We start from the raw sequence: 26,317 nt of genomic DNA on the forward strand, positions 1-26,317 counted from the left end.
ACTCAAGGGTGTATATGTCTGGGATGGAGGTCTGGGAATGTGTCCCGAGGTAAAGAAACTACTTAGAGGTCTGTATTAGGAACAGTGTCACTTGAGTCATTAGGAGGTGTCAGCAAGCATTTTTTTGGAGGACATTAAGTAAGTATTAGTATCACCGTATGTATGAAATATCCCTTTAATAAATTGACTAGTTGAATAGTTATCTTGTCTCTGGTGTTGGTGATTATCTCATGTCTAAGCTTCTTATATCAGGCTAAAAGGAGGTTTTAAAGTATTGTAAGAGAGAGGGTGGCAGCAGAAAACAGGCAGCCTGTGGAACTCTGGATGATACTGGTGGAAAGTTCCTTAGTTCCTGCAGTGCATGTGCATTTTAGCATGTGCTAAAAATAAGAAAGCCAACAGAAGGAAGTGCACATTGTAGGACTAATTTCTCTATGGGTGGTGGCAGTGCTGGGGAGAAGAAACTTCCTCAGAGGAGTAATCCAGTACCAACTCTCCCAGAATTCATTCTAACAATAATGAATTCTTAAATATAATAATAAATTCTGTAAATATATCAGAAACAGGAAGTCCCCTATGCAGGACCTCGGATCCTTAGATGACAACAAACTTCAAGGAACACAACATATTACGGTGGAGTTGAAAGAATTCCTTTCATCTGTCTTCACTGAAGAAGATGTAGGACAGATATCTGTGGGTGAACTGGTGTTTTCAGGAAGGGAATCTCATGGTGATGACCTAAAATGGCATTCTCAAGTTATTGAGACATTGAAAGTTAATAAATAACTAGACCCAAGTGGCATCCATCCTAGAGTTATAAAAGAACTCAAATATGAAATTGCCATCTATTAAGTATGTAATTAGTTCTGGACATGATCTTATTCTTGATGGTGGCATTGTAGTCTGAATAATGGCTTGCGTCTACTGTGCAGCGCATACACTTCAAGCATTCCTATGTAAGTCCTAGATGCTTTCATTCATGGCTTCTAGTAAGCAGGCTTAAATAATTTCTCATAGATAAACAAACCTGGATGTATGAATGTTATTTGTACAGAACCTTTCAGAGCTATTTCCCCTCTTCCTTGACATCTTATCTTTTTGTTGCATCACAATCTGGAATTGAAATTCATTTGGCATTTTTATTATTTAGTCTGGTCTGGTTGTGGCACATAAGTTATTTTGTATAAAGAAATATGAACAATCATTTGTGGGTTGCATAATGATTTAAAAGAAGCACTTTTGGCAGCAATTACAGCTGCAAGTGTTCTTGGGTATCATCGCCTTTGAGCATCTGAATCCTTCAGTTTAGCCATTCTTCCTAACAAAAGGATTCCAGCTCTCAGGTTGGATGGGGACTGTCGATGAACAGCAGCTCTCAGGTGTTGCCACAGATTCTTAACTGGACTGAATTCTGTCTGTTGACTGGGCCATTCTAAGACATTCAGGTGCTTGTTTTTAAACCACTCCATTATCATTGTTCTGCTGGAAGAGGAGCCCCTGCTCTAGTCTCAGGTCCATTACAAAACAAAACAGGTTTTCCTCTAGAATTACCCTGCATTTGGCTCCATCCTTCTTGCCCTCAGTCCTGACCTAGTCCCATACCTCCGAAGGAAAAGTATCCCTACAACCTGCACTTTCCACCACCACGCTTCACAAGGAGATCACTGCTGCCTTTGTGCCACATGCGGAGTTTTGCAGCATGAATTCTAGTTTGGCCCCATCAGACCAGAGATCCACGTGTTTGGTGGGTCTCCACACGTCATTTTGCCAACATCAAATGGGATTTGATATGGTTTATCTTACCAATGTATTTCTTCTTGGTATTTTTCCATAAAGCCCTGTTTTGTGGAGCATCATGGTGATAGTTGCCCTATGGGTGTTTTTTCTCCTCCCAGCAGCAGATCTCTCCCACTGCTGCAGAGTTACCAGTAGCATCTTGGTTGCTTCCCTGAGTAATGCCCTCCATACTTTTTCACTGACCCTTAGTGGGTAGCCTTCATGTGGTTGAGTATCTGATGATAGTCCAGGGAGGTTCATGGTTTGGGATATTTGTTTAAAACCCACCTCCGATGGGTGCTTCTGCACAACTTCGTCCTGGAGATGTTTTGATACTCCTTAGTCTTCATAAGGCTATTACGCTCTCTAGCAAACTCTGGGGCCTCAGGGGTAAGAGTCTGAGAACATGTGGCACTGGAATTTCACACTGGCAGACACAATATAACTGTACTGCACATTATGTAACTTCTAAACAGGTAGGTTACATCAGACATTTAGCCATGTCTCATCAAAGGGAGTCAATACTTAAGCAACCTGCAAATCCTAGTTTATTTTCGTCTGCTGAACCTTTATGCCACAGTAACAATATTTTGTTCTTTCACAGTGTTGAATATCCTGTGTACCTCAAGTGATAAGAATGCCAATTAGATCTCTTTTAAATCCAAGTTGTTACACAGCAAAATGGGGAAAAGTCATGGGGAGTGAATACTTCTGCAAGGCACTGTATATTATTGGCACTTGTTTTGTTTTGTTTGTTTGAGGGGGAGGTGGCTGGCACAGGCCTTTGGAAGCAATGTTGCTCCAGGCCTTCACTGCCTATTTCCACAGATTTTTTTTTCCAAAGGCATGATTAGCTAAATCACAAGAGTACATGTTGTGTTGATTATTATGCAAAAGGTAAATCCAATCTGCATTTGTGTAATGAAGTACTAAGAACCATGTGCATTCTGTGATGGAGGGTGTTTAGATGAAAGCCAAAGATAGTAAAAGCAAGTTCACTAACCAGCAATGGGAAAAAAGGGAGAGAGGAAGCATGCCCATTATTAATTTATGCATTTTATTGCTGTAACCACTTCCTGGAATAAATTAAGCCTCATTACGTTGTTTTTAAAAGCTTCTCTGAACAAAAACAATTGTATCCTTCAATAATGAGGGCATAGAATTATATGATACTAAAACTGCTTGTTAAAAGTTAACTATATATTTTTGCCAAGGCAAAAAGCTTTCCTTTGATGAGCTGATTACAACATATTTTTTTTCCTTCTACCTTCTAAAGAAGTCTCTTGTGACCACTGATTTACATCAAAGATTTGCTGACAATTCAGCATTCTCAGCTTATTCGTATGACTAAGAGATGAAATGCAGTGCAGCTTAGTTTGGATTATTCACCAGAGGATTGCTGAAATGAAATTCATTTGGATGAGGAGAAGAAGAACAGAAAAATGTTTTGGTCTTGCAGTTTTCACAGTGACCCAGCTTGCATGATCACTAGGGCTTAAACTCTGCAACAACAGGCCTTGAGTTATTTATGAGTTCTTTCCCTCTTAACCAAGCCATGCTGCCATAGTTTTGATGACATGACAAGTCATTCTGGAGGGGGATTTTAGGCAAATGGTGCCCAGCATTAAAGAAGTCACCACGGGTTGTTTATGTCATGGTGACTGTGTAAACCAGGCTACTGTCACATCATCTTCATATTGTCAGTGCTTTCCATCACAAGAGATGATTGGGAAAGCACTTCATTAGTTTGGAAGTGTTAAAATGGGGCTTGTTTAAAAATTCTGCATCAATGTGTTTTGGCTGTTGGCCAAGCATCTTTTGTTAAGCTGGTTGTTAATAGTCAGAGATGATCAACTGATATTTCTTCAATGGAATCTAATGCCTGGGGAAGTTTTCTTTAATGTGTTATCATCTTCAGCCTTTTGAAGGTGACATAGTTAAGCTAGAGAAAGGGCAGATAAATAGTTTTGTCTAGCATGAGTTTTGGCACAGACTGTACTTTAAGTTTACAGCTGGAATTAGTCAGGTTGGAAAAGGTCCATACTGATGCTTTGGGGGTTCTGATGCATGATCAGCTATTTTCTTACCTCTATTTGCTTCCACTAGGATTTGCCTGTTTATCTACAAATAAGCAAATAATATTATATATACTACAGAACTCTAGTATGTACATTCTCAGGGTCAATAGTGCAGGCACATATATGCCTGCTCAGATGTAAGCTCCATTTGATTTGGAATAATTCCCAGGAAATTATTAATATTATTATTATATTACATTCATATCCTGCCTTCCTTCCTCTTGTGAGGAACCCAGGCCAGATTACATACTGTGCTTCCTCTCCATTTTATCTCCACAATGATTTTGTGAAATAGCTTAGGCTGAGAGCCAGAGATTGTCTCAAAGTCGCTTGGAGAGCTTCATGGCTGAGATGAACCTGGTTCTCCTGAGTCATAGTCAAAGACTCTAACCACTACACCACACTGTCTTCATTTCATTCTAAATTATGTGCTTTCCTCTGGCCATCCCATTGCTTAGGGCTCTGGAGAGGGAAACTTGCAAGTCTACTTAAAATATGGAATTGTATAAAGTACACCAGATATTTATCCTAGAAAAAAATTATACACAAAAAATCAAGGTATTGATATTGTTGCCATGTTATTTCTCTGAGAAAGCTTTGAGTAATTTCCAAGGATTTTCAAGGAAAACTTGGAAATACATCCTAGCTCACCCCCATACCTCCCTACCATAAGTCTTTCCTCCTTTCCTAGGAAAACAGTTTTGAATGAATTCTGAAAACACATTTATTCACCCAGGTTTCCTCTGGCTTGTAATTAATTAATTGCAATTAATTAAAATTAACAGTTGACACTGTTTTTAATAGTGCATCTAAATGTGATTTTTAATATTTATGTGGTGTTACAAATGAATAAATAAATTGTGCCCATTCCAAGAAATGCCTGATCTGGCTGTAGTCAGCTTAGTTACATTGTATTTGGAATATTGTAATGTACTATGTGGGATGGCTTTGAAAACTGTTCAAAAACTTTAGCTGGTGAACAATGCTGTGGCCAGGCTGTTGGCCACTTTTTAGCACTATAAATTGTGGACACAAGACTGGCAATCTGGATCAATACCACAGTCTGAATCTGCGTAAGGTGGAAGGTTAAGGCATCCCAACCCCTACACTAATGGTCAACTCTGATTCAATGTTCCAAGTTAACTCTAGAGTAAAAAAGAGAAGCAACATATGCTTTGGGTGTCTCTCTAATGAACAGAGAGGAACTGGCCAACTGAGAAGGTTGGAAGGCAAAAACAGAAAGCTTCTGAACATGATCAGGAACTCTCTTGAGCATGATAAAGAACATCCATGGGTGTAGGATAATATGGGAATTGTAGCAAAAGCAGGAGAATTATAGTGGCACCTTAAAATGAATGAATTGAGTCCCCATTGGTGAGGGTGAACAAGGATAGGTTAGACATGCACATGGTGGGCATGTCACGAGCGGAGCCGGCAGGAGCCGGGGGTCAGACTAGATGGCTCGGGAGGCCCCTTCTGACTCATCCTGTTTCTATGTTTCTAATTTATTGCAGAGTTCTCATGTCTCTTAGTCCATTTTATTGAACAGGAGTATTGGAAAGTATAGTTACCGTGTATTTCAGAGACAGTGGATATTTTTGAGTATGCTTAGTAGCTTTCTGACTTTTAAGGATTAGCAGTACAAAGCTTATATTGCCACAAGTTCGCACTTGCACCTGCTGGTCTGCTCCCCATTGCAAACTTCCATGGAAGGGGGATTGATAGGAAAAGCGTTTTTCAAAGGAAGCTGTTAAGTGCTGCACCTACTTTCAGTTTTGTTACACTGAGATCTGCACTCTACATAAAAACTCTCATTTTTTATTTTCCACTATACAAACTCTAGGTGGAGCTGTTCAACAAAGGAATCGCTGAAATATACCAGGTGGAAGAGCACCATTTGTGATTTAATAGTTCATTTTTCCCAGTTCTAAACAAAACAGAACATAAATAAACAAATGAAAAGTACTTAAACAAACAAAAAATGGAGGACAGTGATGTCATCTAAAGAGCCCATGACTAAGAATAAGGAGTCACAAATGTACAATAAATGCCTGATATAGAAAAGCCTGGAGTGGTGGTTGGTGGTGAGCCTTTTAAGAGCTAGACCTGTTAGTCTGCTCACACAGAGCTTGGGGATTCCAAACTTGAAGAGATTGTTCCATCTGCAATACTGGAATTGCCTTCAGCACCCTGACAGAATATTTCTCACAGTATACTGAGAAAACAGCAGATAAAGGTTTAGACTAGGAGCAAAGAACTTTAGGCATGCAACTAAATCCAACACTCCTAGTACGTCATTCATGCTGCTATTCCAGGTCAGCTCTGCTGCCATCCTGGTTAAGCACAAAGGACATGGTTTCTTCTTCTGGTCTTATCTAGTTTCTAAATAACTGATTTTCTTTTCTTAAATTTTTAATATTTTAGCACCACTCACCACTGGAAAGGTGGAAAGGTGGTTTGGTGCCCAGTATACAGTGACTAATAATTCCAAGCAAAACCTTCACCTGAAAGCTTCTGGTGCTTTAGTGCCTTGCCCAAACTGTCGATGTACATAAATTTTCTCCAAGGTAATATACTTCTTCATCTCTTATGAACTGAAAAACTGTATCTCCATGCTTCAATTAAGAAATGGAAAGGATGGATCACTTCCCTATTCACATAATATTTGAACCTGCCTTCACACTCACTTTTAAAAAAGAAGTTGAGCAAGTTCATTCAAAGTAGAAGCATAGGAGTAGAAAGTCATTTTCTGAAGCTGACTCAGAGAAAAGTGCATCAGGGGCATAGCTGATCATAGGCAGAGCCAAAAGTAGGGAGTTCACAACTGTTCAGCATCACAAGGTGCTCATCTCTCTCTCCCCCTTCTTTCCTTCCTTCTCTGTCTCTTTATCTCCCCACATGAAATCAGGCCAAAGACCACATAACACTGGACTGAATGCTATAGCTTTCCCATCCAAGCTATATAATATCAGCAGCATAGCTCCCATAGCAAAATTTAATTAAAACGCCTTCCCATAACAAATCTGATTTTATTTATCATCATTAAAAAAGCAACCAAACATTGGAAAAAATCTAAATAATTTGGTCTAAATAATTGCAATGTTTAGGAAAGCATCATATAAATATGGGACATTGATGAAAAAGTATTATTCAGAATTTTTCATCTAACCTGCATAGTGTTTATGAGAACTATATTTATTATGTGGGAGTTAATATAATTTGGAATAATTTATATGCATATGAAGATGTATTTCAATTTTTTGCCAATGCACTCCTTTTAAAATACACTTTATGAAATGTTCATTTTCAGTTACTACTAACATTTAACATTTGACAGTATGGTATTGTATGATAATTTTTTACAAGAGAGGTTATGCATTTTCTTTTATTCATAAGTCAAAGCAGAATGTTCCAACAAGTCCCAGTAGTCTCCCATTGATTTAAGTTGCACTGATTTGTACACATGATCGTAATCTCGGCCTTACTCTGCTTTTACAACTGAACAAATCAGAGGTTCAGAGCTTCTTTCAGGCTGAAGCCAAATTCTGTTTTGGGAACATTTTTGAATGCCCCTTTCCAAAAAGCATGTAATGGCTGCCATTTTGAATATGGAAGCTGTGATAGGCACAACACAAGCTGTTGTGTCATGCAAGCCTGAATGCATAGGATTTGTGATGGTAAACTCAAGGGTAACCATCCCTTCGATAAACCTTGAACTACAAATAAGCTGTTGTGGGCCACAGTGATCATAAAAATGAGACCATTGTTTTTAGCTTTCAGAAAGGCCTGAGCCTGGCTTTGGAGTTCTTTTTCTGCTCTACTTACAACAGGTTAATTAGTCTTGTGGTCTCTGTCTGCCCATATTTCATTCATGGCATTCTATGCTGTATTAGGAGTTCATACGCTATGCAATTGCTCATGATCCCTTTGGAGCATGACTTTTAACTTAGTGTCATGGGATATAGTCCTCCATAAAACCAGTGACTGGAAGAAATAAGTCGAGTTAACCTTTAGCTTAGATGTGCACAGCTATCAGAAAACTGAGGTAAATAACAGCAAAATAGTAATCAGCATAGGCTAGATTATCACTGCAGGAGACAAAAATAATGCTACAAGAAGCTGCTTAAATTAGGAATAGTAAGTTGACTGTAGGCTTATTGCATGCTGAACTCAACAGATGTCTGCATATTTAAATGATCCCCCTGGGCATAGTCCTGTATGGCTTCATTTGGAGTTCCTGAATAGATTATCTAATAATTGTTTAGCTCTTCTTTTTCTACAGATGGAGAGTTTGTAGCTGCTGCTCACTGTGGGTTCCCTTTTTCATTCATGAATTTAGTTTTGGTTTCATTAAATCCTATTCCAACTGTGTGTCCATATCATTCCCTTAATTATCTAACTAGGTTCCAGTTCCAATTTCTCTCATAGACCCTACACCCTATGACCTTGGGCAGATAACACTGCTCATTTTGGAATGTGCTTAGCTAATTGGTATATTAGGACTACCCCCAGCTAACCTCAAATGGCATGTTAGGCACTGTGTGAAACCAGGATACATAAACTAAGAGCCAGGGTAGATGTTACAGTGACTGGCTTACCTGTGCAAATAATAGTTCATGCAGATAGTCCACTCGGCTAAGCAGTGTAAAGCTGGAGGATCAGACTTGTGGAAAATTGTGTCTCCGTTTCTATGATGATGAAAACATTTTGACATGTTTCTAATCATGGATAAGCAGAAGCAATCCTCCAAGTCCTCCCTCTCACCAGAATCAGGATGCTTACTCAAGTAGACTATTTGCATAAGCAGCTACTTGTGCTGGTAAGCTAACTGAAGTACTGTATTTTTCGCTCTATAAGACGCACCTGACCATAACATGCACCTAGTTTTTAGAGGAGGGATCCATGGAAAGCTTCCTGATAATCACAGGCACATTCCCCATCACTTCCCCATGGGCTTCATTAAAAGACAGGTTGCCATTTGAAAACACACACCGACCTGTGATTAACAGCTCTCACCTGCACCGGAGGAGGGGGCGGAGCAGGGCGCGCCAAGCACGTGCTGGCCAGGTGTGGTGCAGCTGGGCTGGCAGCATGCCAGCAGTGGTCTTCTGGGCGGTGCGGCGGTGGCAGCGGCAGCAGGTCTTCCTGGACGGTGGGGGTGAGTAGTCCGTCTCTCCGTGCAGCCAGCGGGTTAAAGCCCGCGGCTGCTCCTCCTCCACCCTGCTCCCCCTGAGCGGCACAGCTCTCACCTGCACTGGAGGGGGGGGGCAGAGCAGGGCGTGCTGAGCGCGTGCCGGCCAGGTGGTGCCACATGGGTCCGGCAGTGTGCCGGTGGTGGTCTTCTGGGCGGCGGGGCGGCAGTGGTGGCGGTAGGTCTTCTCAGGCGGTGGGAGTGAGCAGTCCGTCTCTCCGTGCAGCCGGCAGGTTAAAGCCCGCAGCTCCTCCTCCTCCACACTGCTCCCCCTGAACAGCACAGCTCTCACCTGCGCCGGAGGGGGGCGTGGAGCAGCACGCGCCGAGCATGTGCCGGCCAGGTGGTGCCACATGGTGCAGGCAGGCCGGCAGCATCCTGGGCATCGAGCACACACACATTCGCTCTATAAGACGCACAGACATTTCCCCTTACTTTTGAGGGGGGAAAAAGTGCGTCTTACAGAGCGAAAAATACGGTAATTGATTATTTATAACAAAGATGATAATGATTTCACTTAGCTCATTTTGGATGTAAATCTTCTCTTCGCAAGCCAAGTAAAGTACTCACAGTCTAAAGTGTCTGAAGGAGGCAGCATCACATTTGAATGACCCATGCAAAATGAGGCATGCTTAATTATGAAGTTTGAATATTTCATATTTTTGCTGGGTCAGGACAATTTGACATGAAGCAGAGGAATGCAACAGACTGAAATTCCTCTCAAGTGAGTCCTGAAATAAACCTGAAGCTGTTTTCAGATCAAGAAAGATGCAAGTACCATTTGCAAAACCATCTTCTGCAGAAGTTACCCTCAAATAAGAAGAAAGCATTCGATTTTTATCCTTTGATTCAGTGCTGTGCTGCTGAAAGCACACACTCCATCAAGACATCATGATGACAGGCCGCACTGCACTGTTAGCTGACCTCAGCATCTTGCTGTTACCAAATAATGACTACGTCTCAGGCAGTGCAAAGAGGGCCACATAAGGATACAATTGCCGCATTGCCAAGAGTAGAAAGGGAAGAACAGTGGCAGTTGAAGGCATGGAAGCTGGCAATTCCTTGCACTGGCATCATAACAGCAGGGGACTGAGTGAGCAGGCTGCTTTATGGTGGCAGAGCCACATAGATCTTGCCTCAAAGTGGACGTTGCGTTCTTTGTCAAGGGTTCAGTTGATACAGCAATGCTGCCGAATGACTGCCAGACTAAAAAGTTGCATTTAAAAACACTGGTAGAATTCTGCCTTTACTGACAGAAGCAATCTGTGTATTTAACATAGCCACAAGATTGGAATACCCTCTAATCTCTGTGTAGGTATTGATATTAGATAACCATATTTAAAAGACTTTCTTATGCCCTTCTACTTACGAATCATTTAGTTTTCTTAAGCATTTTAACAACTGCTTCCTCTAAAAGGTGTATACCTAATTTCATCTAATTTATGTGTGTCCCATTTGTGTTGCCTTTTTGTGGTATGGCTGCATGCATAAAGAGCTCACTGTCCTTGAATCTTTGCAGTGTTCCACACTTGGTCTTGATAGGCATAATTTAATTTCCACTTTTTATGATTTAGATTTTTAATGTCAAAACAATGCATTCAAACAAGTCTCAGTTTCAAAATTGTTGTGTCTCACCTCTCTTTGTCACTTCTCTGTCTGCTATTTCAAGTTGGAGACAGAACTAGGAAAAAAATGACAAAAATAACTTCTTATCTCAGCAAATCTTTTTTTCATTCTGTCAGGAAACTATAAATAATACCAACTGGACAATGTTATGTGCTTTCTGAAACAAATATGTGGTTTTTCATTAGAATACAGAAGTATTCTGTTCCCCTGTCATTTCTTTATTACTCACAACCTACTTTTTATTCTAATCTGTTATCTCTGGGTGCTCCAATTCATTCTTACGATTCCTTCTACCATGTTTATGTCAATGACATCCTTCTCTGCCTTCTCTCATCCTGAGAGTTTGCTGTTTTCTTTAATTGATTCCATGAGAAAACCACAGAGCTCCTGCAAAGCATCCAACTCAGGTATTCCTCTGCCAAAAGCATTTTGCCTTTTATTTCCCAATTAATTGGCATTTACCTGGTTGTTTTGCCTTTTCTTTTTTTTCCAGATGATATTTTATTTTATTCCCAACAGGTACTGTGCACATTTAAAGTGATTGAGAGACCCAGTTTCTCTTCCCCAGGGTGAGTTTGTTGAACAGGTACTCCTGCAGGCCATTCTGGAGCATCCCCAGGTGCTTCAGATCGGTGAGGCAGTTGCCCAGCTGTTTGTTGGCTTTCACCTTCCCTTCCAAGAATTCAGACTTCAGAAAGTAACACAGTTGAGGGTCATTGCCAGTTTGTGCAGATCCAGCAAGGCCTGATTTACCACCTTCTCTAGCTGTAGGGTACACTGTAAGGCTTCTAGGCTGTTTTCCCCCATTCATCCTGTTCTGGCTTTTTGATGTCCTACAGCGTAACACAACCTCCTCACTTGGTCTGGGACCTCAGGAACTTTTCAGCATGTTCCTTTTCCTCCTGGGACTGCTCCTTCAGAAACTTGGCCACATGGTGCAGGGGAACATCATCATGGTCAAAGTGTGAACATGGACAAATATACATAGCTAGAATACAGTTAAAGATTCACCAGTTGATTCATAGCAGTTTCACAGTCAGCATCAATGCTCTGGAGAAGTCATGGCTAAGACCTAGAGAAAAGAACCAAGACCAAATCTTTTGTTACAAATCTGTAGATTTGAACATCTGGTGAACATTATGGAACAAGGGGCATATAGAAATAAATACCAGTAGGGAAGGACAAACTCACATGGGGAGTGGCTCTCAGAAGTGGTCATTTCTTAGTAGCCATCAAAGATAGCCAAAAAAGAGTAGTTTGTCTCTCCAAAGAGAGAGACTGAACTTCCTACTTCCCTTCTTGTGTGAAGTATGGGACTAATGGATGTGAGGGTAACGTTCTTTCAGTTTCATACAGAAAAAAGTGAAACATCCTCTTTTGGTCAGGAAAGGCACTTCATTTGCTTATTCCTTGGTGTTGCTCCTGCAGTATGTTGACAGCAAGGATAGTTAAGAGCACTTTCTTTCATGTGCCCTTATCCAGATTAATGGGTTTGTTAACAGCATAGTCATTCTGTGAGTGTGGATCCATACAGAATCAAAATATCACCATCATCAGGGATACCATATAAGAGGGAGGTGTCAGCAGGCTTGGGGGAACTCTAGGTTTTGCCATAGGGCAGAAGTTCACACTGCAAAATTTTGTTGCAAGTCACATGCACACACACAATAAATGGCCATTTAATTTCATTTCTGCATCTGAAGCAGTTTAATTAAACTAACCTGGGGTTTAAAACAGAGTACATATTCATAAGATTTTGCTGTGAGCTTTTTTTCTTTATGCTGTGGCATGCACTGATACTTAGTTAAACTGAATGATACATGAAAAATATGCAGTTCATCCATGACGACAATGGCAAAGCTGCATAGCAGGACTGTCCAACCAATCTTCATGCTGTACCTTGCTGGAAAGGTGGTAACCTCTACCCAAAGAATGATACAAGTGATGCTTCTTCTTCCTTCTGCTTTCCCCAGTGAAAGCTGCAATTGGAAAATACCTAGTTAATCCCACACAGAAGCACAGAATCATCAAGTTGGAAGAGAACTTGAAAGTTATCTGGTTCAACCAACACTCAGTGTAGACTTACAGTGCTGGATGCAGCTAACAGCATCCTGACAGATGTCTTCTACTTAAATACATTGAACGAAGGAAAAGCGATCGCCTCATGAGCCAGTCCATTCCACTGCTGAACAGCCCTCAGTCTGGGAACATTTCACCTAATGTTCCATATGTAGTGTCATGATATTCAAGATATATCACATCTTGCCCTCATGATCCACATCTGGCTGACAATGTCAAGGAAGCTGCAAACAGTGAGGATGTAATGATGAACTCTAGGACTACGAACGAAGTATACAGTGTAATTTTGAAGAAATGCATATCAGCTAAATAATTTGAGTTCTTGTAAAAAAGAAAAAATAGACTATAACCTCTGAAATAATAACTTTTTTCTCAGTAAGTAATATCTTGTTCAGATTTGTTGCTGGTAGTACAAGATACAGAATATTCTGCATATAAAGGTTAATTAATTCATATTATTCATAAGTAGAAGCATGCCTACAAGTATTCAGAGGAAGGTTACAACAGGCAAAGATAGACATAAATGTGCATGATGGCTAAAATAACTACACTATGAAGGATATAAACATGAAGAAGGGTTGTCATCCCTCCTTTCTATAATGCAGAAATATAGTTCAGGATTTTTTTAAAATGAAGAACACCTTCTTTATATTCAACTTTTTATCCAGCTGCTTTTTCTCTCAAGAGAACTGCATGCAAAAACCTATTTAGATAAATATAAGTGCATAAAAGCATAAGATAACATGAATCAGAATCTGACCTTGCATAATGTAAGATTCAGCATGCAGTGTGCCTGGCCCTCCATGTAGTTTTGAAGGTTAAAGATGCAAGCTTTAAAAAAATTATATAGGGTATTGTTTCCAAAGTTGTGTTATTCTTCAGCAGATTTGGAGCTCCCCAACCTGGAAAAGACTGCTTTATACTAAGTTTGCCTCACATAATTAAAGATGCTTTAGACTTATCCTTGGCTAAAAAAGTTCATGTGCATTTACTTTAATTGCATGATAATAGAGAATATCCGGGGTGAATACTGCAGGCAGCTACATTGTGGGCTCTATCATAAATTTTGAAACAATGTAACTGATTGATTCCCAATATATGGCTCAAAATATTTACATTAGAATGTAGATATCTAATGTAAATAAATGTAAATATAAAACTTAACTGGTTGTATGAATGCCACATTTTGATAAGGGACAGTGGAGGGCTTCTTCAGACCATGAATTTGCATTTGTACAACCCTAATTGGGAACCAAAGGGACACTATGTTGACTCATCCATTGCTTTCCTATGCAGTGCCCCAAATAAGGAATATCTCTTGCTTTTCACAGCAAGATCATTGCAATCAGTTCTGGAACCCATCTGTTTTGTTACTGGAGAGCACAAAAGGGCATCTGCTTTGGATATTTTAAGCTGCACCACTGACATCATCTGCCTTAATACAAGCCTGCCTGAGCTCAGTATCCTTGTGGCGACCAGGAAACCTGAAGGCTCACTCCCTTAGCAGATCAATAGAGCTATAGCATTATTTATTTATTTCAACATTTCTATCCCATCCAGTACCAAGGGTGTCAGGATGGCATGAAGCATGAAGGTAGCCTTTTAAATTATAGGGAACAGTAAACGAAAATGCCACTTTTCCTTCCCCATACTGTTCATCATTTTAATCCTTTCTCTGTTCTCTTACATGTCCTTTGCTGGGTGCTTGCTTGCATTGAAATTTTGACTAGGAAAGGGGAAGGGCAGGGTTTTCTCCCTGTGAAATGCTGCTGTTCCACACAGCATATGACTTGACTGCCCCAAACTTGAACTTTTGGTTTCAGCAGAAGCTCAGCAGTTGCAACACAGGAAAGCTGCATTAGTTTTCACAAACTTATTTTCCAGCTTCCATCTTTAAATTCTTTACATAGAAATTATTCTGCAGGAAGAAATTTACCTAAAAGCTGGGTTAGGGAGTCATTTTCCAAGAGGTGCTGAAGAGACTATTTGTAGATGCCTTGTAGCTTTGCCAGAAGGTACAGAGGTTTTCAATAAGTTTGAGGATAACCTTTGTATATTAAAATATCATGCTATATTGTATTATTACATTTCTGTTTAATTAATTTCTATGAGTCACCCAGCAAGCTTTGGTTATTAGGACATATAGATATGAAATAAATGAAAACAGTAAGGACAACAACAATATACCTCAGAATAGTCAAACTCTGGACAGTTCACAACAATTAAAAGGATGAAATGTAGCATGGTCTATTTATTAGTTATTATATTTATTTATATCCCAGCTATACCTAAGGATTGTCACTCTTTAAAATAAAATGCCTTGCAAAAGTATCCACCCCTTTGACTTTTTCACATTTTATTTTGTTACAATCAGGAATGGAGATGGCATTGTTAACACTTGATGTGCACAAGCTACTCACACTGTGAAGAAGCAAATTTGTTGCAAAAAGTTAACTAAACCAAAACAAATTGACACAAATTAGGGTTTTTTTTGTATGAGTATACAGTTAGTTTGCTGTGATATGTCTAAATACGTTCTACTGGAACCCACTGCCTCTAATTGATATCCCTCTATAAGTACCTCAAAGGCTGTCACAAAGAGGAAGATCAAGATCCCTTCTTGCTGATGCCAGAGTATAGGGCACCAAATAATCAATTCAAGTTGCAACAACCGAGATTCAGGCTGGACATCAGGAAAAGCTTCCTCACTGTCAGAGCAATACGGCAGTGGAACCAGCTGCCTAGAGAGGTGGTGGGCTCTCCCACACTAGAGACATTCAAAAAGAAACTGGGCAGCCATCTGAATAGGATGGTGTAACGTGGTGTTCTGCAACAGCAGGGGCCTGGATCCGATCCTTAAGCCTACAAGAATCGCACAGGCTGTGGTTTGCCTTCCTGAATATATATTCCAGTGGGAAGAAACTTTCTCCTTCAGAGAACTTATAATATGTTGCAGACAACAGGAAATCTCAGTCTCATAATCGAGATATGAGTTAAATTGCCCTTAAGGTATAGCCTGAGTATAATTCTCTTCACTTGCCACCTAAGCCTGGAGGAAGACAAAAATATGCTTGATGGAGGCCGACATGCTGACACTGGTATTCTCAAAAAGTCACTTGAAGGATGGTATAAAGTAGACCTAAGCTGACTTCTTGTGAATTTTGATTTTCATGACACAATTTGCATGTTTGATGAGGGGGAACCTTTTGCTGAACAGCAAAGCAAATTGCATGGAAAGGGAAAGTGTTTGTCTGCTTTTCCTCCAAACCCTGGACACTAATTACAGTTCAGAGATAAAACTGGGTTAAAGTCCCCAAAGGCTCAATAGTGAGGGCTCCAAGGAACTGTGCAATCCCTGAGCAAAAGGCACAGAGAAGCAAGGCAGCTGTGAAATCCTGAGCTTGCCTAATAAAGCTTGGAAAAGCCCTCTAACCTAATTAAGCTAAAGCTAGGGCTGGTCGGATCAGTCACTTTCACTTGTGTTTACTCATAAATTCTTCCCGTTCTGTTTCCTCATTAATCTGTGGCTTTTTAAATGCACACGCACACAGAAGACACACATATGCATTTAAACATTAAGGGTGTGCATCCAGACAAACCTTGTACTGAGAAGTGAGACAGATTATGTCTGAAATCAGGTTTTGCTTGAAATGGCTTGGTACTAATCAAATGGATCCAGAAACCTTGGATCCATTTCCGAATTTTATAGGACCTGTTAAAAATGGTTACATTTCCCCTTCTAGCAGCTCATGAAATGAAACCAGGAGGCAGGGTGATGAGAGAGGAAGGGCAGGGTAAGTTTTGTAAGTGATGCCTCTAGCGTCAAACCAGGGCTTACCTTTCATTTATACTTCCAAAGACAATGCTTTTGGGAAGGTGATGGGAGATACAGACTACTTTCTTTGTTGTGGCCCAGGTCTAGTTTTGCAGTGAACTCTGTATGTTATCACCAGAATCTGATCCAAAGGGATCCAGAAGAGTTTGGGCCTTTTCAGCCTATGGAATGTCAGAATTAGTGTGAAATTATCTCTATCCATGTTTTCAAGGGAAAACAGATGAGGGCTGAATGTAAGTATGCATAGGCAGGTTCTCACAGAAAGGCTTTTAACTTAGGACTTGGAAAGGAGAAGGCTGGTCTCCCCTCTGTGAAACCCTAATAGAGAAGGGTGGTTTTCACACTGGGTGAAGCTTCATCCCTGAAGCATAGAAGAGAAATGTCCTGTTGGGTAAAGGACTATATTAAAGGGTTAATGTCGGTTTGCTCAGAAGGAAGACTACTACATCCCCACCTTGTTTTAATTGGATGTCTGGGACATTTTGTGAACATTCTTGTCTTTGTTACCTGAAAACCCCTCTGTTTGAACTTGCCATAAAAGGTATTGCTATATTTTTCATATAATGTGAATTCTTGTTGCCATGGATTATGGATCTTCATCATCAATAGCCCTGAGTTGCCAGATGGCTGGAATGATCCTGATTTTTTTTCTTAGAATTTTCTATACCTGGACCTATGTAGCATGGGAATTCCAAAATGGTAAACCTCCCTCACTCTGTCCCTCTGTTGGTTCTTTGGACGTTGAGGGAGCTGCATATCATAACAGCCTCTATTTTTATTCTGCATTATGTTAGAAGGCTACTGGTTTTTAATATGCTCTTAATCAGGAATAGGATAATTGCAGCTCTCCAGATGTTTTGGGCTATAATTTTCATGATCCCTTACCACTGACTAAAGAGAGCAGATGGGAGTTGCAGGCCAAAACATCTGTGAAGCTACAATTCTTTATCCCTGCTTTTAATTGTGAATGGCTCGGGGAGAACCTCAGGGTCTATAAGGCAATATGCAAATACCTAAGACTATAAACCTATACAGGAATAAGTTCTATTAAGCACAATGGAGCATATTTCTGAATAAGAGTGCATAGGATCACTGTTACTAAGAAAGCTGTGAATCAAATCAGTTCATACTGGAATGAACAAAGATCAATTGGTCAAGTTTCCTTAGCTAAAGCTTAAACTTTTTTTTAAAACACAAAATCTGTAATACCTTTTTGTGATTGGGGACACCTGAGCTAGATGTTTTGGCCTGCAACTCTCCCTTGCCTTCAGCTGTAAGGCCTGGTGTAATAGAAATGAGAGCCTTCCCTTTTAGTAAAGTGAAGCCCCCACCTGAGGTGGCAGAAGTAATGAATTACTATCTCTCCACAGTGTTGCTGGATTGGTGCTCTACTGCTGCCACCTGACCATTCAAGGTAAAGGTAAAGGATTCCCCTTGACATTAAGTCCAGTCATGCCTGACTCTCGGGGGCGGTGCTCATCTCTGTTTCCTGGCTGGGGGAGCCAGAGTTTGTCCACAGACAGTCTCTGTGGTCATGTGGCCGGCATGACTAAACACCGAAGTGCACAGAATGGTTGTTACCTGCCCACCGAAGTGGTGCCTTTTTATCTACTTGCATTTGCATGCTTTCGAACTGCAAGGTGGGCAGGAGCTGGGACGGAGCAATGGGAACTCACCCCGTTGTGCAGATTCAAACTGGCGACCTTTCGATCAACCAGCCCAGCAGCACAGCGGTTTAAACCACTGCGCCACCTGCAGTCCCTGTCTGACCACTGAGTCCTGCTTTGTTCTCCCCTTGTGGACTTGCTGCAGTAGGAGACAAATGCCACAGGGGCTTTCTAGAACATTTGCCATGGTCTTCTACTGCAGCAAGTCTACAAGGGGAGAACAAAGCAGGACTCCCCAGGGCAGCAACTCACCCTATGGCACACCCTGATAATCTTCTCAAGGTGATGATGACTTCATGGGTGACTTCATCTACCCACACATTGACTAGATAACTGTATGCTCCAGTTCTGACAGATTGTACTCATCCTGCTTGAGGGAACCTCGGTACAGCTGTTTTGTCACTGTGTGAATGGAGTGCTCAACTGGATAGACCATTGGTTTCATCCAGCATGGCTTCTTATGTTCCTATGTAGTAACGGGCTGGTGCACACTCTGTTTGAAGAGCCACACTGGTTGTAAAAGGTGGCCAGCATGGCTTGCCAGGGCCAGTGATCTGTTTCTGATAGGCCCTTTCCTAGAACCAGGGATTGTAGGAAGGATATACTTGGAGATCACATGCACTCTGGGTGATCTCCAAGGAACACCGTGTATAATGCTGAAGAAGGACCCCTCAGATCCAGGCATTTGGGCCTTTCTGTTGCTCTCATTGGTCTACCCAGCTCTTTAGAGAACAGAAGCACCAATGGCTACATTCATTCATCAACAGACAGCAATGGGAAAGTAGATGGGAGATGTGGGGTGGGGGGGACAGACATGCACAGGAAGTATGGCAGTCAGTAGTGAAGGACGCAACATATGTAGTGCATAGTGGGAGAGGGATGGGGGACACATGGAGCAAGGAGAGGTGTAGTGGACAGTCATACATCCTGTCCCACCTCACATGGCATTATAACTTGCCTGGCACTGCATAAATGTGCTGTCAGTTGAAAGATACTATTACAGTCAATATTTTTTTATCTTATTTTATATATGCTAATTAAATTTTAAAAATACTCATTTTAGGAAAAAGTATATTTTAATTGACAACATTTGAAAAATAGCTGCTGAATTAGCTTCACCACCATGTTTATTTTCTGATAATTCAGTTGCTAGAAAAATTAAACACTTTCTTGAAGCACAGCAATATAATGCTTGTTCTCCAAAATAAAGCAATATTTTTACTCCTGTAAAGGACTTACATACCCTCTGATCTGGTTAAAAAAACTACACCATTGAGTTCTTACTTCAGAGTAGACATCTAGAGAGACAGAAATATTACATGGAATTTATTTTGTACCTTCTGTCCATCAGTGCTGGAAGAAATTACTTGATCAATTGATCAAACATTGATCAATATAGTTTGCCAAATGAAAGCTAATGGTGGCAAAACTTGACGTAATTGTTACATGACACACCAACAGTTCCATTCAAAATTCCAGAAGAGACTTCTCTAGCTACATTATCACATTTGAAATATTTCTATTTTATCAGCTTGGTAAATCAGTTAACTTCCTGTAAAGCCTAATTGTTTAAGCAAGTTGATGAAATGAGAAATATTCTGTTTTTTTGACTCATAGCACATAGTTCAATCCATACCAAGATACAAATGGCATATTCCCCATGTATATTAAGCGTATGAGAAATAATCATTTATTTTTATTTTATTTATTTATAAGCATTGTTATGCCACCCCCATCGCAGAAAGCCTTGGGGCGGCTTACAAAGAAGATAAACAACATAGAATAACATTAAAAATTCGGAGCATCTTGGCAATAGTCTAAAACCAATAAATATAAACAAGAATTTACAATTAAAATATCGTTTAAATAAAAAGGTCTTGGCCTGGCGCCGAAAAACAAATAAGGCCGGCGCCAGGCGGGCCTCTCTGGGGAGCGCCTTCCATAGGTGTAATCTGATATCCTGGTAATTCATTCTGTCATGATTCAAGACAATGGCATGCTAGGGCCCCTGTGGGTTTCTCATGTTAGAATGGAAGACACATTCAAGAGAAGCTGCTTCTTGAAGGTCAAGGAACGGCAGCAGACAGTGGGGACAGGTATAGGATCCTGTATTCTGGCCTTCCCAGCCTGGTGTCCTCCAGAGCTGTTGAGCTACAACTGCCATCATTCCCAGCCAGAATGGCCAGTGGCTATGCTTCCCTGGTGTACCAGAAACTGTAACAATTTCTCTGGGAGGCAAGTGACTGGGGAAGGATTTCCATGTGCAGAAATGCTGAATTGTGCATGTTGTTCAAATTAAGGAAAAATATTTTTTCAAAATGAAGGTCTCTGACAGACCTTTCTCAGCATAGTTGCCTAGGTTTCCTTTAACTGAAGGTTTCAGGGTTAAACAGGAGTCAGTGATGAGCAATCCTAGTGGTGCTGAGTTTAATGAAACTTACTCCCAGGTAACTGTTTATAGGATTGCAGTTTAAAAGGTCTTAGTTCCTAAAGTATGCCTATGTGTACTAGTTACTGGAGTCTTAGACGGGAGGCTGCTATTGCATTCAGGTCCTGCTTTTGGGTTTCCCTTGGGTAAGTAGTTGGTCACTGAGAGAAGAGAATTCTGGACTAGATAGATCCTTGGACTGATCCAGAAAGGCTTTCCTTATGCATTAAAAATAAATAAAACTGTCTTTGCCTGCCTTTAGAAAGATGACAGAGAAGAGGATGGATGCACATGCAGGAAAGCCTCATCCCAGGGGAGCTGTGTACATTACAGCTAAGTCCTAAAGACACATACTTGGAGGAAACAATTTCCATTGGAGTGAAACACACATGGGGCAGGCTGCATGTGCCCAGAAGCCATTACTGCATTTTAAGCCAAGAAAAGCATATTCTTATTCACCCAGGGCACTTTAATTTGTACCTAAGTACAGCAGTTCAGAAACAAATGTATTAACCAAAAACACACAAGTTTTCCCTTCATTGCCACATGGAAAAGGAAGTTACTTTATTTTCCATGGACAATCTTGCATTCTTGCTAGTTAGAATGGCATTTAATGCTTACAAATTGACCATTTCCTGCCAGTTAATAATCAAGTGTATGAATAGCTATCTGGCTTAATCTTAAGCTTTCAGCCTTTTCAGCTGGGTATAAGCTACAAGGAAATATCTCCACATAAATCTTTAAAGCTTAAATAAAATGCTGATGAAAAGGATTAGCTATCTGGCTATAGAGTTCTTAAATGAAATGACTTTAACCTGACTGTAATTGCTACAACAAGCTGTTCTATATTCATTCCATTTTATTCAGAATGTTTTTTTCTCCATTTTAACAGTTAGTCTTGCTTTGAGATAAAGCCTTACTGGTGCTGGTGTTGGAGGTCAGATGGGAGAAAAAGTGACTGCTCTGCAGATTCAGGGAGATCTTGCATATTGGACCTTCCTTATCGCTGCACTGCCTAGTCATATGTGCCAATTGGTTAGCTTTATTCCACAGTGTATTGATTCAGATCTCCTAAAGTAATTAGTGGGAAGGTCTAGGGCCTCCGTCTTTTTCTGCACTAGTATTTTCCCATTCTCTCTCTGGTTTGCTGCAATCTTCTGTAGCTAATGTGTTATGGACCAAGGTAGGAATCAGTTAAAAGGCTGAAAGGTATTTTTATTAGAGTCATAATTGGTCACAATTTCTTACATGGTGGTTCCTGTTTCTAAATCAACACCTTTCTTACAGAGCTTCTGAGTGAATTTAACATGTTATAAATTGGATAAATGTTACTGTTTTACTAGTTTGATCTCAGCTCGGACCAGGCACAGATGGGATATCAGAATGGTACACCTGAACTACTCAAGTTTGGCAATGATTTAAGGATAAGATCTTTGAATATCTGTTAAGGATAAGATCCTTTGACTATCTTACCCTTAACAGTTGCCCAGGGGCATAAGAAAGAGAATTGATTATGGGCAGCAGCAATCAGATGAACTTGGGTTCTTCCAGATGGAGAGTTTTTATCTCTACAGCCCAAAGGCATAGTGCAACATTATATGCCTGGTCATGCATTATAAAAAGTAGTGAGCTCACCAGGAGAACAGTAATGGAACCTGATGTTCTGTCTCATTGTAGCTCTGCTGCAGGCATTCATGCATGTCTATTCTACTGGAAAAATGGTGAAGCGATTCTTGAGATAAACTGGACAGTGTAGAGAACATTCCTGAAGTTCAGAAGCTTTCCTGAAGGCATGTGTGACAGGATCAGGAGGGAGGGGCACGTTGAAGGCACCCTAACCTCCATGCAAGACCCAATGAAGGAAGTGAGCATCCTGATGGGTTCTACAATAGCAGGAGACAGAAATCATATAAAACCCATGGCAAGAGCCCTTGTCCTTCATTCTTGGCTGGAGAGAAGGAATTTGTATGCTCCACACTCAGGAACCTTTTAGGATCACGGAGCATCCTGGCATGTTCAGGAAATCCAGAGACAACGGAAGGATCTACACCTTTTTTTGCCTCTACATCCATATTTTATCACTGTGTTCAATATACAGCTTACTGCATATATCACTGATGCTGGTGGGCTCGTGTTCTCCTAAGTATCTTTGAACCTAAAGTAGAGTGCCTTGTCTGGAGCAACCTCTTATAAGGGTATAATGTGAAATTCAGCAGTATGGAGGTCAATGGATATAAAGCTATATGTCTGAAGGCTTCTGCAGAATCCAGAATCCTGAATGATTGGTTCCAAATCACACAGAAGACTAAGCGCATAATACTGCACACCTCTCCACTGGAGACTTTCTCACAGTGTGTGTAGATGCCTATGGGCAGGGCTACTACACATGACCCCAGTCCTGTCCACATAGTGAGTTTCACTACATTTATAACACATCAATAAGGCTTCAGTATTTTCCTTTACATACATTTTTCTGGTAAGAAAAAGGCCAGAAGCAGCAACAGCAAAAAAACCAGGAAAGGCTACAAATGGAAGATCACAATGTCTGATCCCCCCCCCCCCCCCCAAGACTCTGTCATTGAAGGTGCGTGATTAAACAACCAAAGTCTCTCACTGAAGCACCACTTGCTCTCTTACTTGAATTGCTTTCCTATTCACCTGCCCATTTAATGAATAAGATAAAATGCTTGGCACCTTCCCATTTCACTGTTCCCATCCCCCCACCCCTAATTGAGGCCTATGTGATGTTAGGGTCACAAAACTCTTGAAACATACAAGGACCTACAGCAAGCAGGAGCTCTGTGGCACTCAGTCAACTCCATAATACATTGCAAGTGATCTGCTACTTAAGGTGAGAGCAAAGAGGACTCCATCCTACTGTGTGCCTTAAAATGCGCCCCTTTACTTTACTTTCAAGACCTAACTGATCCCCGCTTTTCTTTGCCTGTTTGCTCATAAAGATGTGTCAACAAGATTATCCTGCCTCCAAATACTAACTGATCCATATTTTTTCTTCCTGTGCTCACCTATACAGTTGTCCCAACAAGGCACCTGGCACCTTTTCTTTACCTAGCTAGAGACTCTTAGATGGGATACAGCAACCAGAGCATCTCCTTTCCCTTATATGTTGAACAGGTGACCTTTACCAGTCAAGCTCAGGGTGCACAGCAGCCTGACCTGCACTTAATTCTCTTCAGCACGTATTGAACCTGTCAATTCTAGCCAACATAATAAAACAAACTAAGCTAAATTACTTGCTCCAGTGCACCGTACAATATAGAAGCTTTCTTATAGTCATCTGTGGAAACAACCGCTGCATTTTACTCAGCTGTAGCTGGCTACTGGCTAATCTCCAACATGGTGCTGATAGGTAGGCTAACAAATGCTAGAAAGGGATGAGTGGAGTTACCCTTTTAAGGGATTTCTATTGATTGGTCCAATAGCAGTACCACTGGCCTATCTGGCTTCATGGGTTGAAGCAAATAAGCCCATGAACCAACAGGCTGTGGGCTAGTCTTGCAATAAATAAAACTGGATGAATTTTCCTCCACAGCTTTATGCATGAATATCTCCCCTCCATTTCCTTCTTTCAGCACAATGGCTAGTGAAATATTCAAGCAAAGGTAATGTTTTGGGGAAATATCCTCTAGTGTTTTGGTCCAAATTTCCTAAGCCTTATCCAAAAACAAAAAACCCTTCACTGGCACAGAAATAATATTTCTAGGTATCCCAGTGTTGTTCATGGTTTATGATTCCTTCATCAAGAACAAGTAATTTCTGGGTAGGATAGTAATATACCTGTACTGTTAAAACTCTGTGTATGAAATTCAAAGTCCTCACCTTTTTCCTATGAGGACTAAAGCTACATGTACATATGAAGTTTTCCAGGACACATAATATTTTAAAAGTTTCATTGTGTGATGAAACTGCAACTGTTTCAGTTGATTAAATTGTTTTCTAAGTGGGTATTGTAAAAAAAATATATTATATTATTACTATTTTGTATTTGCGATTTGTAATTTTTTGCCAGACAGCCTTGACTATTGAGTGGTATAGAAATGATACCAATAATGATGATAAAAGTAATAGGAATTATAATAATAGTTATGTTTTTACACTACTATTGTTGTATTTGATTCTTAAATACTGCCATGGTGACTTCTGTGGAAAGATGATATTAAAGGTTAATCTTAGCGACTTGATGACAGCCAACAGTAAGTAGCAAAGAGATTATAACAGTGAATGGGTTATAATAGTAGAATAATATATTTATAGCAATAACTCCAGGTTTCTAAGAGAGTAAAAATGCTCTCAATCATTGGGCATTTTCTATGCTGCATGTGTCAGCAGGCCCCTTCACTAGTACAACAAGGCGATCATGGTGCTTAATGCAATCAGAAATCATTGAAATGCTCATTTGCAGAATGAGCAACTCAGCTCGGCTTATAGAAGGAACTTAGACGTACTCTAGGCAGTGCTAATCTTCTCTGAGCTAAGTTATGGGTCTTGCTGATGCAATGGAACAAACTGAAATGCAGCAGCATTATGGATACTGCCCAATGTTATAGTTCTCTTTCATGTCAGATTTTATTTATTTACTTATTATATTTATATCCCACCTTTACCCTCTGAAGGACTCAAGGTGGCTTATACTGTATTTTTCGCTCTATAAGATGCACCTGACCATAAGACGCACCTAGTTTTTAGAGGAGGAAAACAAGAAAAAAAGTATTCTGAATCAAATGGTTTACTAAACTATTTAATAAACTGTAACAGAATTCAGTAATACCGTATTTCAACCTTGTAAAGTGAACAGCAGTCAACAGTGGCATTAAGAACCATCATCACTGTCATTAACAAAAGAGAGACTTTAAAGTTCGAGTACTCTTCTAGTTTTCGTTGAACCCATAGAACTCATCATCTCTACAGTCAGAATTTATGAAGCTCTGTTGCTCACAATCACTAACATCACTTTCTTTACTATCTTCATATAAGATACCATCTTCGGTTCCATCCAAAGCATTGCTAATTCCACATTTTTTTAATGACTGTACAATGATTTCCTCCTTCACTGAGTGCCATGATGTTTTCACCCATTCACAAACTTGAGTGATAGTGGGCCTCTTCATTCGTCCAGTAGGTGTCAGATCATGATTACCAGCAGCCATCCATTTGTTCCACTCTTCTTGCATAAAGACCTTAAATGGTTTGTTGATGGAAACGTCGAGAGGTTGCAACTGGCTGGTAAGACCTCCAGGAATTACAGCTAGATGAGTCTTCATTTCTTTAAAGCACTTTTTTGTAGTTTCGCTAATATGTGCTCTAAACTGGTCAAGCACTAATAAGGCAGGTTTTTTCAGAAGCCGTCCAGGACATTTGGACCACACTTTTTCAACCCATACTCTCATTTCATTTTCGTCCATCCATCCTTTCTCATGAACATGTACAACTCCTCTTGGAATCACTTCTTTTGGAAATGTTTTCCTTTTGAAAATTAACATAGGTGGCAATTTGGTGCCATCTGCACAGCAAGACAACACAACCGTGTAATGAGTTTTCTCATGTCCAGAGGTTTTCATGGTGAAAGGTTTTGGCACCTTTCAAATCAACAGTCCTATTAGATGGCACATCAAAGGT

At 40.4% G+C, this 26,317-nt stretch overlaps 1 protein-coding gene across 1 annotated transcript; it reads right to left on the reverse strand.

The window, feature by feature from the left end:
• Positions 1 to 11,203: 11,203 nt before the first annotated feature.
• Positions 11,204 to 26,103, reverse strand: FTHL17 (ferritin heavy chain like 17). The gene is given in 5 exon segments (XM_044441714.1): positions 11,204 to 11,388; positions 11,391 to 11,472; positions 11,475 to 11,640; positions 11,642 to 11,726; positions 25,638 to 26,103. Coding segments are annotated over 5 exon segments (984 nt in total).
• Positions 26,104 to 26,317: the final 214 nt, after the last annotated feature.

Source organism: Varanus komodoensis, unplaced genomic scaffold (assembly GCF_004798865.1).
Source record: "Varanus komodoensis strain SLA01 unplaced genomic scaffold, ASM479886v1 scaffold4, whole genome shotgun sequence".
Classification (NCBI taxonomy): domain Eukaryota; kingdom Metazoa; phylum Chordata; class Lepidosauria; order Squamata; family Varanidae; genus Varanus; species Varanus komodoensis.